Here is a 13,405-nt window from a genome sequence, read left to right on the forward strand (position 1 = left end):
CATTCATTTTACATTTAAGCTTTTGGTTCTACCCTTTCAAGCCTGACTTGAAACTTTCCACAATAACCTCACTTCTGTTTTCTTACTGAGACTGTCTGGGCTAGTGGGGTTAGAAGAATCAAGGCCAAACTGCCACATATACTGCGGCCCACCTCCCGAAAGGCAACAGGTCGGTAAAGAGCAATGAGCGCAGGACAGCTCAAGGGAGCTGCTTAGAAAATAAAAGGACAAGGAAATGTTTCCTGCCAGTTTAAAAAGGATTAAGGTGCTGACTTTGGAAAGTCCTTACTTGATGAGAACAAACTAGAGTGCTTCTGCCAGCAGTGACAAACAAGAGATACACTTACAGATAAACCCCAAGGTGCCACAAAGCCCAGCAAAGTATTTCCACAGGCTTCCTGCACGGAATAAAGTGGAAGACAGTAACATTGTTTCTTTAATTAAGTAGACTTGTCTCATTTTATTTCTCCCACTCATGGCTGACCATAGTTGTTGCCTTTTCTTATTTCCTTTCTGCAACTCCAAGCTCTCAAAAGGTCCTTGCTTGGTAAGCCACTTGTAATCCTTTCCCACCGTATTTCACCCACAGGTGTTCCAGTGACTGATGTAATGGCTAACTTTACAAAGCTTTGAAGTAACATAACAGTTAGTCCAGGTCATGTTAGTCTCCAGTCAAACTTGAGACTAACTCGTGTTAGTAACCAGCGCATGATTTTTTTATGCAGGCAGTGCGAATCAACCATCACATCTCAGCACCGACTTTTAACTTATGTCACAGAGTGAGTCAGGACAATGAAACATTATACCCCTGTGTGACAGTTGCACTGTGATTAGGCAGCAGAAATCACGCAAAATGGTACAATGTAGAAGGGAGATGTGATGCTTCCTTGGAACCCCTGTCACTAGAGTCTTATTGTCCCTCCCACAAAGAAGACTGAAAAGATCAGAGAACTTGGCTTTAAAGACTCTGCCCACGTTCTGCAAGGACAATACAAATTACAAAGGCTACTATCATTATTTCTCTCTATTGTTTGTACGATAGTAGGATCTAGAAGCTCTAAATCAGATTGGGAGCCCCACTGTGCTAAGAACAGTGCAAGCACACGGCTAAGAAATCTTTGCCACTAAAAGCACACTATCTAGCTGAGCCAGGCTGTAATTGGCAGGTGTAGCTATCGTAGGTGGGAGAGAGAGGCAAATACCCCTAAGAAAATGCATTTGCAATACTCAAATAAATGAACACTTCTTCCTGCTCTTTTAGCCAGCTGGTATCACTCAGCATCTCCAGTTAGTACCACAGCAGAAAGAGATCTTCAATCTTCAGCAGTGATTTGAGGGAGAGTGTAACGTTTTTGCAAGTGACGTTGGTTAGGGTATTTGAAGGAATGAAGTAACATAAAGGTTCACAAAGGTAGGAAAAGCAGAGGTGTCAAAAGTAAAGGGCTGGTGTAAAATGCAGTATGACAAAATAAGAAAGCACACAAATTAAATCCGTGCTACTGATATGAAAATGGGTGCTCCACGGAGGTAGATCCTTCTTATAAATGCCAAATGATCAACAGGAATTCCAATCCTACATCGCAGATTGCAAAATACACCTGAATAGGGCAGTAGTGGAAAATGTCCAGTTTTCCCCTGAAGTTTTCTCAGCATTTCTACCCCCATTTCCCCCCTGACTGCAGAAAATTGTACCTTTATTTTTAAGTCTGTAGAAGCATTACTGGTGTTACGAGGAGACAAGGCAGTCCAACATGCTTTTTATTTGAGTTTCAAGTTCATTCCAGATGCCAGGATTTGTGACTGTCTTGGAGAAGACCCAAAACACATACAGATTTGTAGATGAAATGAATTACCACCCTGGCTAGTCTGTTTATACTGTAAGTGACTGGCATTCAGTCCTCATCTGCTAGCCAGCATGTATTCTGCTAACAAAGTCTTTGTTTTATTACTCCTGGTAGAACTCCAGCTAAGGGAGAAAGTTCTCCCTCCCATTCCTCATTGTTAGCTTTCCAGTCAGTGCTCCTCGTTCTCCTTCAAAACCGCTTTTTTCTCCATATGGTAGAAGTTATGAGGTGGTGTTGGGCAGGGTATAATTTGTGACAGAAGGTGGTTTTGATCAGTGTTTTTTTCAGTTTTCTCTCTCTACTCCATGCCTTGAATACATTAGTTTTGTAAATGCCTCAGAGTAAGGTCTGCTTAACTTCTCTTTTTACAGTATTTTCCCCTTTCTGTTTCTGAATTCTTTTGGAAATGCTCAAGTATAAACTGTTTTTTCCACGGGGCAGGGATTATGTTTTCTTTCTGTTTTGCTGAGCACAGGAGCCATTTAAGTGTTGAAATCGATGTATCCTGATTTTGCCTCCTATGACACGTTAGCTCTCACTAAATCTATTTTTTGAATGTCTGGGAAAGAGGGCAAACAGCATTTATATTTTCATAGGAGAGTATCTTCTCTGCAATTTATGATCATCAGTACAATGCATATTGCTGTGTACAGATCCTCCTTTCCTAAAAAAGATTTCTGTACTTCTACAAGACAACCATGCTGATTTGGTACATTGTTTATTTGGTGTTTTTTAAATGCAGGAAAAAACAGCCTTGTTAAAAGATCTATGCTAAGAAGGGACTATGAAAATAAGGCTGCACTGTGTAACAACAATTATGAATTATTAATTTTGTTTGTGATATTCTTTACGAAAATGTAAATATGAGCGACAAAGAACTTCATGAAAAGAAATGCAAAGAACTACTTCACTGATGAATATGACTCATTTAACTGACTACCAAATGAACTGTATCTCTCACTGCTGGATGATTCATGTTGGTACATGTGAGCAAAAAGACTTTTTTTGTTAAACATCTGTGTTTCTGGCTGTCAGGAATAATAATATTCTTTACAAAACATGCCTAAAACAAATTAAGTTCCCAGTTTGAGATGTATCTTTTGGTCTCATCACAATTTACTTTTTAACGGGATTTTAATCCAGGGTCCTTAGACTGGATTTTTCTGTGACTGTTTTGTTTTTTTTAAGAAAGGACTTACATTAAAACAAGCAAGCAAGCCTTGATAAACAGCGCCTTTGCAACAGAATCACCAAGGTTTCTACTAGCTCTTTTTTTCCCTTTTCTCTTAATCAAAGAAATTTAAATAATTAAAATTCATAAAAATTTTCCTCTCCAGTGGGCAATCAAGCAGTTGGAAGCCCTCACTCATATTGGAAGAAAGTAAGTTTAAGTCCTCACACCCTAATAGCACTGCGATCATTAAGGAGTCATAGAATCATAGAATTGTTAGGGTTTGAAGGGACCTTAAAGATCATCTAGTTACTCAACAGCTACACCACAACAAGAAATTAATAACAAGTCTAGAATATACAGACATGGTGTATCTCCTTCTTGGAGATAAGTAATTACCTAAGGAAAAAAACATAAAGTCTTTGGAACCTTAAGCCTTCAAATGGCCCTAAAGGGTACTCCCACACACTCCAGTCTCTTTTATGAAGGAAAAAGTCTGGTTAGATATTTATATACACATTCCGTGTGGTAAAAGAAGCAGACGCAATGATGCATTATCACAGACCTCTATGTCAACAAAGGGAAAGGTCATGGCAGCAAATTTGAAAGAAAGATCCCACCACTGAAATTAAAGATAAAATCCTCCTGACTACTATGGAAAGAAGAAATTGGACTTCTTTACAAAACTGCCCTCTGACTACCCAAACACAACAAAAGTCAATATGACTCCATGAGATGCAAATTTCTGGTCAGGAAGGTTGTCTGAGGAGCAATGAGAACATACTTGCATCAAATTAGCTGCATACATGTAAGTCTCCTACTGAATAAGGATGAGGACGTCTGAGAAAGAGGCACCAACAAGGGCTGCAACCACAAGTGTCCCAGTACTTCGAAAGGCAGGGCATGTTATGAGCTGATGCTGTGTGAAAGAGGTCCCACTTGCAGCCACTGGAAGTGCAACAGCATCTTATAAATCTGACATCTGTGAACAAGAAGTCCTAGAGGTATAAAGTACAACAATATCTCAGCCCTAAAATATTTGATTTTATGGTTCTCTACATAATCTCAAACCAACGGTACTCAGGTTAGAAGAGTGGCTCTCAAATTAGCTCTAAGGAAATGAAAGCAGTCGGTCCAGACTGATTCCGTCCACACATAACACATTTTTTAGCAAGACAGCACCGCCTTCTAGCCACTCCTAGAAGTAGCGGGTAATTTATCATCACCCTCATCAAGGACATTTGAATTTCACCTATTGCTGAAGGAGATGTCTGGTTGGCTCTCTCACGCTTTCAAGACCCGATCTACTCCTGAAACTATACTGAAAAGTGTCAAGAAATATCAGGCATCTATCCAAGTTTATTTCAACTATCTTCTACAAACAGGAAAGGTGTGCATTAGAAGCCTGAAGAGGACTCTGCCCTCTTTAGGGGAAGTAACATCTACTTGTACTCAGTTGGCCCCCACCAGGCAGGGAAGATGTGAAGTCAGATCAGAGTAATGTTTCTGAAGCTGACCTTCTCAGGGTGAAACTCTGCTACAGAACTGGATGTTCTTGGCATGGACAAACACAACTGTTTTATTTTCCATCCATGAATGCAAGGGATCACATCCAGCATGGGAACTGAGTAACCTGAAGCTATGGGGAAGAAGTAGTGGAGTGAGGTACTGTTTTCTCATCTTGCTGCCACTGAGGACTTAACTACAGGAACACTAATGAACAGTTCCAAAGGGAAGGTCAATGAAGACCTGGTTACTTTGCCATTAGGAGGAATGGGGGAGGAGAGGGGCGGGGCAGAAGGACAACGTAGCACAGGAATCCCAGTGGCAGGTCTGCACATCCATGCATTTCTGGCGTGTGCTGCCACTGGCTCATAGATGAGGCTGATGTTCCTGGTGATTTCCACTACCAGGCTCCCCAGCCATCCTCCCCATTGTATCCCTTACGAAGGGTTCTTCAGAAATCCTTCAAAACCAATCACACTCAGAATTTACTTATCATGGCTCACTGCCTACCTATTTTCTTGGAGGAAAGCATAACACAACTCATTCTACTCAAAGATAAATGGAATTATACATGCAATGATGCACACAGAAAAATAAAAATATATTTGTGATAAATTTATAAAAAGCAGGAAAAAAGACATAAAACTTTTTTTTTTTAAAAAGCATTTCCATAGTCAACATTGTTTTGGGGCAGGAAGGTTGGCTAGAGGAAATGGGAAGGAGAATCAGCACAAGAAAAGAAAAATAATACTACAGAATTCTGAATCTGCCTTTGTGCCAATACAGTATAGCAATTCTTTCGTTCACATTTCAGAAGCGTTTACAGTATTGCCAATAATTGCCAAAACTGAAGCAATGTTAGATGAACCAAGATTCTAGTACAGGGACAAGAATAGACTAGGCCTCCTTTGAATGGTTATCACTGATTTACATTTCATTTTTCATATATTTCCTGTAGGTTTTAGGGGTTACAGAAAAATCTCCATCTGTCCTATTTGATTAAGAAAGCCTTAAATAGCCATTTTTCTCATCAGTTCTTTTCATATCATTTTTAATTATCAACACATTTGATCATAACCTGAAGCTAAGTCAGTGGCAGCATACTGAAAAATGCTGAAAAATATAACCATTTTCCTTCAAAAATGTTTCATGAATACTTTGTTTGCTTCTGACCAATGACGATTTACCATTTTTCCTCTGTTTCCCTTTGTGTTTCCGACGTGAACTCAGAAGATGAAACAAAACCTGAACTACTGTATTTCCCCTCTTGTCAGCTTGAAATCATGTGAGATGGCAACTTCCACTCGCTTTTATGCAAAACTGTGACTCAGCTTTCATTTGCATGGGAGTCTTATATTTACACAAAAACTTCTTAGTGGTCAGCCGTAACAGAAAATCAGATGAAGAGAAGGAAATGAAAATTCAAAGTTTTGGGAAAATAAAGACTTGAAATGCACACATGTACTTAAATGCCTTTCCCAGAGCTCTAAAATCATTGGCTTTTGCAGTGAAACTCCCATTACCGCAGAAAAGGCCATTTTCAATATAATGTATAGAGAAGCAGGCGTTAAAAACCCATCAATAACTACAGTCATGGCTTGAATAGTGTTGAGCTATTACTCCAAGCAGACAAATGCTTAGATATTTATTAAGATTTCAGTTATTTTAAGGAATCTAAACTAGTGAATTGCTGAAACATTATTTTGCCCAAGGTAGTATGACCTGTGTCTTTTGATTAAAGTCGACAGTATTACTCTCCTCTTTGCTGCACTACTCCATTTAACTGTAACACATTTTAACATTCACCTATACTGTAACACAGAGGTAATCCATGTAATATTGCATTACACATTTGTTAAACTCTCCAGTGATATAAACACCAGATTTGCAGTTCCTAAGAACTGCAGGTTATTTTACCCACAACTAGTCCCACATTTTCTTTCAAATTAAAATTCTAATTGCTTAGCATTTTATGAATACAGTCAATAACTACAGATGGGAAACATTGAAATTCACAGGGTTTTTTAGTTACTAATTATATCTCTGAATCTCTCTCTCTTCCCTTGCCTCTCCTTAATTTTTTATTGTGGTACATGCAAAACATGTTCTGCTTTGAATGTAAAAATCAGAGGCATATTTTTTTAATACAGAAATTAAATAACATATTATATGACACACAACCATGCTCTAAAAATTACGTGCTGGTGTTTTTGCTTTGTTTTACATTTTCTGCTTCTCTGTAGATTGATGATGTTGATATATTTTGGATTAGACGTGATACTGACCAGCACCACACAAAGGGCAGAGACTCCTGTTTGGTAAGAATTCATCCTGGTCAGTTCATTCATATTTGTGTTTTCATGACTAGGTTTTATGTTTCCATTCTCTGTAATGAGATTAAGGAAAGTGTGCTCCCCACAGTCCAACCTCAAACAGCCTCACAGATCCTCCCTCACTGAAGGGACTTGGGTCTTTACAGACTGGAAAAAAGATGACTGAGGGGGCACCTTATCAACACTTATAAATACTTCAGGGGTGGGTGTCAGGAGGATGGGGCCAGGCTCTTTTCAGTGGTGCCCAGCGACAGGACAAGGGGCAACAGGCATAAACTTGAGCACAGGAAGTTCCACCTAAACATGAGGAGGAACTTCTTTCCTTTGAGGGTGGCAGAGCACTGGAACAGGCTGCCCAGAGAGGTGGTGGAGTCTCCCTCTCTGGAGACATTCAAAACCCGCCTGGACGTGTTCCTGTGCAACCTGTTCTAGGTGACCCTGCTCTGGCAGGGGGGTTGGACTAGATGATCTCCAGAGGTCCCTTCCAACCCCTACCATTCTGTGATTGTGATATCCTCATATTAAGATTACACATTACTGAGCAAATAGATTTTTTTCAAGCTAGGATGAGCCAAACAGACTCATCTTTAGTAGCTTAAGTAAAATTTTGTTTCACTCTCTTCATGAAAGAGACATTTGACACTGACACTTGGAATCATATTCTTCTCAGATATGGACTGGAACATTTGAATTTCCAAATCAGTTATGTACTCGAGGGATGTAACACAGCTCCTGCAATGACTGACTACTAACTCTGTTGCAACCAACCTTTTAACTCTTCTGGATAAAAGATAAACAGTGTCTACAGTGCAAAACATACCTAATTAGGCTACTTGTCCTTCCTTAAAGGATAGCGAAAGATTGATACTTTCTTCTAGGTCATGGGATCTTCTACAGCTGTTCCTGTCCCACGTCTGTAACACCACTAGCTCTCCATGATACAGTGCCCAGGTAGCTGATGAACCCGTACATCCTTGGCCAACCATCATCAATCAGCAGTTCATGCTGGAGCAGAACTGCTGGCATGACACTTTATCCTCCCTACTCTCCTATTTATGCCGAAGAGTTGCAAAGGTCCCACTATCCCCAACCCAACCTGTTCAGAGTAAGAGCTGCTGAACGGGAAGGAGGTCCTGAACCCCTGATCAGAGCCTCTGGCTTTTCTGTAATGACTCAAACACATTCAAAACTAAGGCTGATAATACCTTTCCAGAAAACCTTGTAGGAATTCTTATTATTGTAAAACATGAACTGGAGTACTTAATATCGATAACAGAATCACACTGGTAACTGACTTGTAATCAGCTCTATGGTCTACAGCTGGAAAGGGCTTGTATTTATATTAGGGGTTATTTCACCCTTTGTGAATTGTTATCAGCATTATTTTAGGCCCTCTTTGTCTAATTGTTTAACTTCAGCTCTTCTTCAGATCCTCCGTAGAAAATGTACTTATATTTAAAATCCTAGATGCGTTGGCTGCACTGTCTTAAAATCTGAGAACCTGACATTTGACTCTGTAATGTACTAGGAAAAAAAAAAGGAGAAAAGGAAACAGTAGCTCCCATGGCACTCCTGTATCCTCTTAACATTTTCTTGTAACTATACTGTTTTATAGATGAAACTGTCACTGCAAAAATGACAAATATAACACATAAAAGAACAAAAATGGGCAATAAATCACAAGTGACACTCCAGCCCATTGAAATGCATTCAGCCAGTGCTGCAGAAGGTAGGAAGATTTCCTCTCGCTTTGCATTCTGCCTAGCTAGGACCAGAATCCTTGAAAAATTATTACAACAAATGCTGGGGCCATCATGTAAAAACAGGCTTAGAATTTCACTTTGGAGAGCCAGATCCATTCTCACTCTGCCTTCCTTGTCACTTGGCCTTGCAACAGCATCGTAACATGGCTTTACACCACATAGGTGCCCGCTCTCCCCTGGATAGCTATACACAACTCCCACTGGCGTAAATGCTGTTCAGAAGTATCAAGAGAAGAATACACTTCTAAAATGCTGTATTCAACCTGCATACAGACATATCTGCACGCAGCTTTGTTATTACAGACAGCACTGTAGTTTCAACTAGGAAATCATGGGTTCTCCATTACCCAAAATAGCACTTCAAGTTTCAACATGTCAGAATACGTCTAAATCAATACTACATGGTTCAGGATGGAGAAAAATGAATGTGAATGTCTGTCCAGCCTGTGTTGCTATACCTCAAATGCATTACATTGTAAAGGAGAAACCACAAACACTCATAAAGAAATTACCCCAGTTCTTTCCAACATAGGAGATAAACAGGAAAACAGCCCTTCTCAAATTCATGTTGTTTTTTGTGTTAATAAATAAACCGTGTTTTCAGTAATGCAATATAAATACGGAGTAAATCCCTTGACCTAAAAAACATTCAATGAAGTTGCGATCTTATCAATCAATTATTTCAGTTGATTTTTTTCACTTTTACAGTGGAATGGCTGAGAACAGAATCTGACCCAGCCTCCAGCAGTAGATCTTGCTATGTATTGAATACACATCTGAAGAAATGTGTATATTTTACTATGCCGCTAACTTCTTAAGGGAGGAGAAACCAATTGGGATTATTTTATGACTGCTTTTAACATGGTTAAAAAATATGCTGCTCATCTGGACCTTGAAGGTATGCACTGTAAAAATCATCTAAGCTTTAAGATTGCCACTACCTTTTCTAAAAAAATTCTTCCCAATTCTTAGGTAGCAGTTATTCTACAAGGCTTCTGACATATCTTGTTGCATCTGATTGTACCAAGAATTTCATCTCTGAAGAGTGTACAATACAGAAGTCTGCTTCCAGCTGCATGCGTAATTAACAATGGGTAGTAAAAAGGGCGTTCTATGGAAATCAGTCTTAACAATATCCAGTAAAGTAGTGGCTGCCCCACTAAATCACAAATGGAAATATTTTAATTTAAATATAAGTAGCTCAGACGTATTTTAACAATTAAGAAAATGCCTGAAAGAATGAATACCCTAATCATAATTCCAAGCATGCTATTTTATCAGAATGCAGACAGAAAAAATAGATGAGGGCCGAGTGAATACCAAATATGGCCAATTTAAATCTATTACATGAAGTGTGTCTTACAAAATAGTGAAGCAAACTGCAAATGCTTTTGGGCTTTCTCAAGAACAGGGATTTGTTATTCAACTTTAAAGTCAAGATCATACAGTCACTTATGTATGTGATAAGTCTTTTGTTAACCTTGTACCTGATTTCAACCACACTGTTAAACCTTACTTGATTATGAAAACATGGAGACGGTATCATGAGGACTATTATGCTTCATGTATACATAGTCTTTTCTCCTGGCTGACAGATGTTAGTTAGATATTCTCCCTATGTATTAGAGGACAGGGTCAATTGAGTGGATTTCAAGTTAGTTACTTTTTGTAGGTTAACACTGAAAGCTAAAGACTATCCCTCAAATTTGAATTCCTTAGTAACTAAGTTATTGAATCAGTGATAGTAATGTATTCACTAGTACTAATAACACTAATTTGCCTATTTGAGCTTGTAAGAACCAGAATCACACAGTGGGCTTTACAGCATGTTGTATTATACTATAACTTAAGGACAAATACATTGGAGGTATTTAAGTGCAACTATAAGGAAAAGTTGCCTCTGCTACTCCTGCAAAGGAGTACTAAAGCAAGGAGTGGCTGTCGAGATATTTAAGGCAAATATTTTTATATGAAAAGAAAGGAGAAAAGAAGGAGCTAATAATCCATTGTTTCTAAACTGCACCAGTAAGGACCAGGATGAGTTGGTTACGAGGGTAGAAGAAATGAGTAGAAGCAGAGTTGGTTTGAAAGCTGACCTATATTATCATGATCTTTCTGAAAAGGAAGATCTTTCAAAATTGGTAACAATATTCAGGATTGTAGCCAAGATTTTATATTTTCATTATGCAAGAAGCATCAACTTCCCACCTGAAAAAAAGAAAATCCCCATCCTGACCTCCCCACTGCCAGTTATGTATCTCCTTAAATGGTAAAAAACAAATGTATTTTGATCTCAAATGTAATTACTTTGGTGCTGAGCAAAGAAGTGAGGAAAAGGCACTGAAGAGAAAAGACTAGGAAACACTATGTAACAGTTACAGCTATAGGGCTTGTGGTAACTACAGTTCGCAATAGTCCTATGATTTCCACATGAAGAAGCCCTTTTACATGTAGATCCTTCCCACAGTCTGGGAATCTGTAGGAGAAAAATGTGGGGAGAACGTGCGTCATCCCCTGCTTCCTCACGTCCAGTCCAGCTCCTGTGAACCTCCTTGAAGAAAATCTTTGGGTCATGGATACTGCAGATACCATTATTGCTGTACCACCCTGAAGTTGAAAAGTCTGCCTAAGGGACCCCTACACAGCCTGTCTCTGTACAAAGCCATGAATTCCTGTCGCTGTCATGGGACCAACCACGTGGGCTGGGTGAGGATTTTTCACTCCCTACTGCAGTTGTGGCAACTGAGAAGGAAAGTGCTTCTTTCCTTTTGATCACACAGTCTTCCAAGCATGAGAAGGGCTTGCGAAAATGATGAGGGGATTTCAGAGGGTTTTTAATACATTTCTCAGCTAGCCATAAATGCTGTTTGCAGGTATCATTCGATACTGTCTTTTTCACTATAAAGATTAGTTCCTCGTAGAACAGATTTTTTTATTTTTTTTATTTTTAAAAAGGAAATCATGCACAGATCTGACAGACAACAACAGACTGCCAATGTTATGAGCCAACAGTGACAAAGCAACCAAGTAAATACTTTGCTGGCTGTCCTATGCTAGCCGTATCTCTCTTCTTTCACTGTTAACTACTAGAGCCATCCCACTCTTACGGAACAGATCTATCCCCAGTGTTTCCTGTAGCTACCCAGTTTTGCATTAAAACAAATAAAGAAAACCATTTAATTCTCCATATGGAAAAATATATAATCTTGTTTGAATCCTGTGATGAAGAAATCAAAACTTGTTGAAGTTCAAGGACATGGAAGAGGTGCTCTTTGTCCCTTCAAAGCTTTATTTGCATTCTCAAGTAAAAAAGAATTGAGCTATAAAAGCGTATGTGGTCAGAGCTTCTGACAAGTAGCACTAACAAGAGCAAGATAGTACTTCCTGGCATCATCCAAATATGTTATTCTGGTTAGTTCATATGTTATTACATAATACGAATACACATGCAACAATTTTGTCTTGATTGACATGACAACTTGGTCACTATGGATCACTCCGCTTTGTTATTATAACACACACCCTAGAATTAAAAGCTATTGCAGACATGTCACTAATCCTCTTATCTTAAGCTAATCAATGAACCGCCCCTTATTGACTATAGCAGTACCCAGATGCTAAACATCTGAACTCTGCCTCATCCCTCAGACACCATGGTAGCAACATTTACATGCTTCCCGAGTAACTATGCCAGTATTCTTGAAAAAGGCAATGATTTTATCATATGCTAAATGCTCATGGACTAGGTCTAACTCCCCCTGTTAAATGTTCCATCAAACTCACCTTAGATTCTAGAGTTTTTAATGCTTTTTGCTCCTGTTTGAAAATGAAAAGGTTTCCAAATCCCTTAAAAGCTTTATGCATGTGTTTATTTTCCGAAAAAATGAATCATTTCCCCATGCTCATAAAGACTTTCTGGTACATTCCAAACAGGCCTTCAAGCCACATACAGCCTAATTGTCTTGCATACTGAGTTTACTTCGGCAATTAGATTTAAAAATATTATAGTCTTGTTCATTCTCCTATATCACATACTAGGTTATCTTGTTTTAGTCCTAGAGCTCATGTATGACAAAATTAAAAAGGAATCAATTTTACTTCTTTGTTTTGATTTTTTGTGTAATGAAATGTTGCCAGAAAATATGATCTTCCCAACATTCTGCAGCAAAAAAATAAATCCATTAATACAAGAACTTTGTCCTAACTTATGCATGCAACTCTTGAGCCTGTATTATTTAGAAATTCTAGTTGTCTTGATCTAATAACACAGAAAAAAATAAACAGGTACACAGATACTATATCTATATTCAAACTGTCATTTAATTTACAAATGGAGCAAGACTAGACCTCTGTACAACATCAGGCTTGAAGGAACATTCCACAGATCATACACACAATGGGCACATGCAGTGGAGTTGTACGTACAGGGATGTGTCTGTAAGTTTTGGTGCCAAGCACACAATTTAATTTAATGGAGCTGAAGAAAAATTTATAAACAAAAAGAAACTTTTAACATAGAAAACTATTTATAAGCAGAGAATGACGAAACTGTCAGGGAAGAGGAGCCAAAGAAAATGAGACAAAATGGGCATGATGACTTGTCTATACTTGAACATCTGACCTGTTAGTTGGTCGTCGCCTGCAGCAGGGGCGATGCGAATGTATGGTGTTGTAAGCTGAGTCACGATTATCGCAGCTAAGGCAAAGGAAGATTTCCAGGTCAGCATGCATGAGGGAAAAAAAAGCCAGACTGAAGCTAGGCCAGCAAGAGGAATCTTGGTAAATAGT

General features: G+C 38.8%; 1 protein-coding gene across 15 annotated transcripts in view; it reads right to left on the reverse strand.

The window, feature by feature from the left end:
- PTPRM (protein tyrosine phosphatase receptor type M) overlaps positions 1-13,405 on the reverse strand; it is a 482,403-nt gene that overhangs the window by 163,429 nt on the left and 305,569 nt on the right. For 8 of the 15 annotated variants that reach the window (XM_074576687.1, XM_074576679.1, XM_074576678.1 and 5 more), the window contains exon 14: positions 13,239-13,313. The exons of the other annotated variants lie outside the window; for them this stretch is intronic. In XM_074576687.1, the coding sequence (XP_074432788.1) occupies positions 13,239-13,313 (75 nt within the window). The remainder of the gene's footprint in view (positions 1-13,238; positions 13,314-13,405) is intronic. 15 annotated transcript variants of the gene reach the window in all.

Source organism: Larus michahellis, chromosome 2 (assembly GCF_964199755.1).
Source record: "Larus michahellis chromosome 2, bLarMic1.1, whole genome shotgun sequence".
Taxonomy (NCBI): Eukaryota; Metazoa; Chordata; class Aves; order Charadriiformes; family Laridae; genus Larus; species Larus michahellis.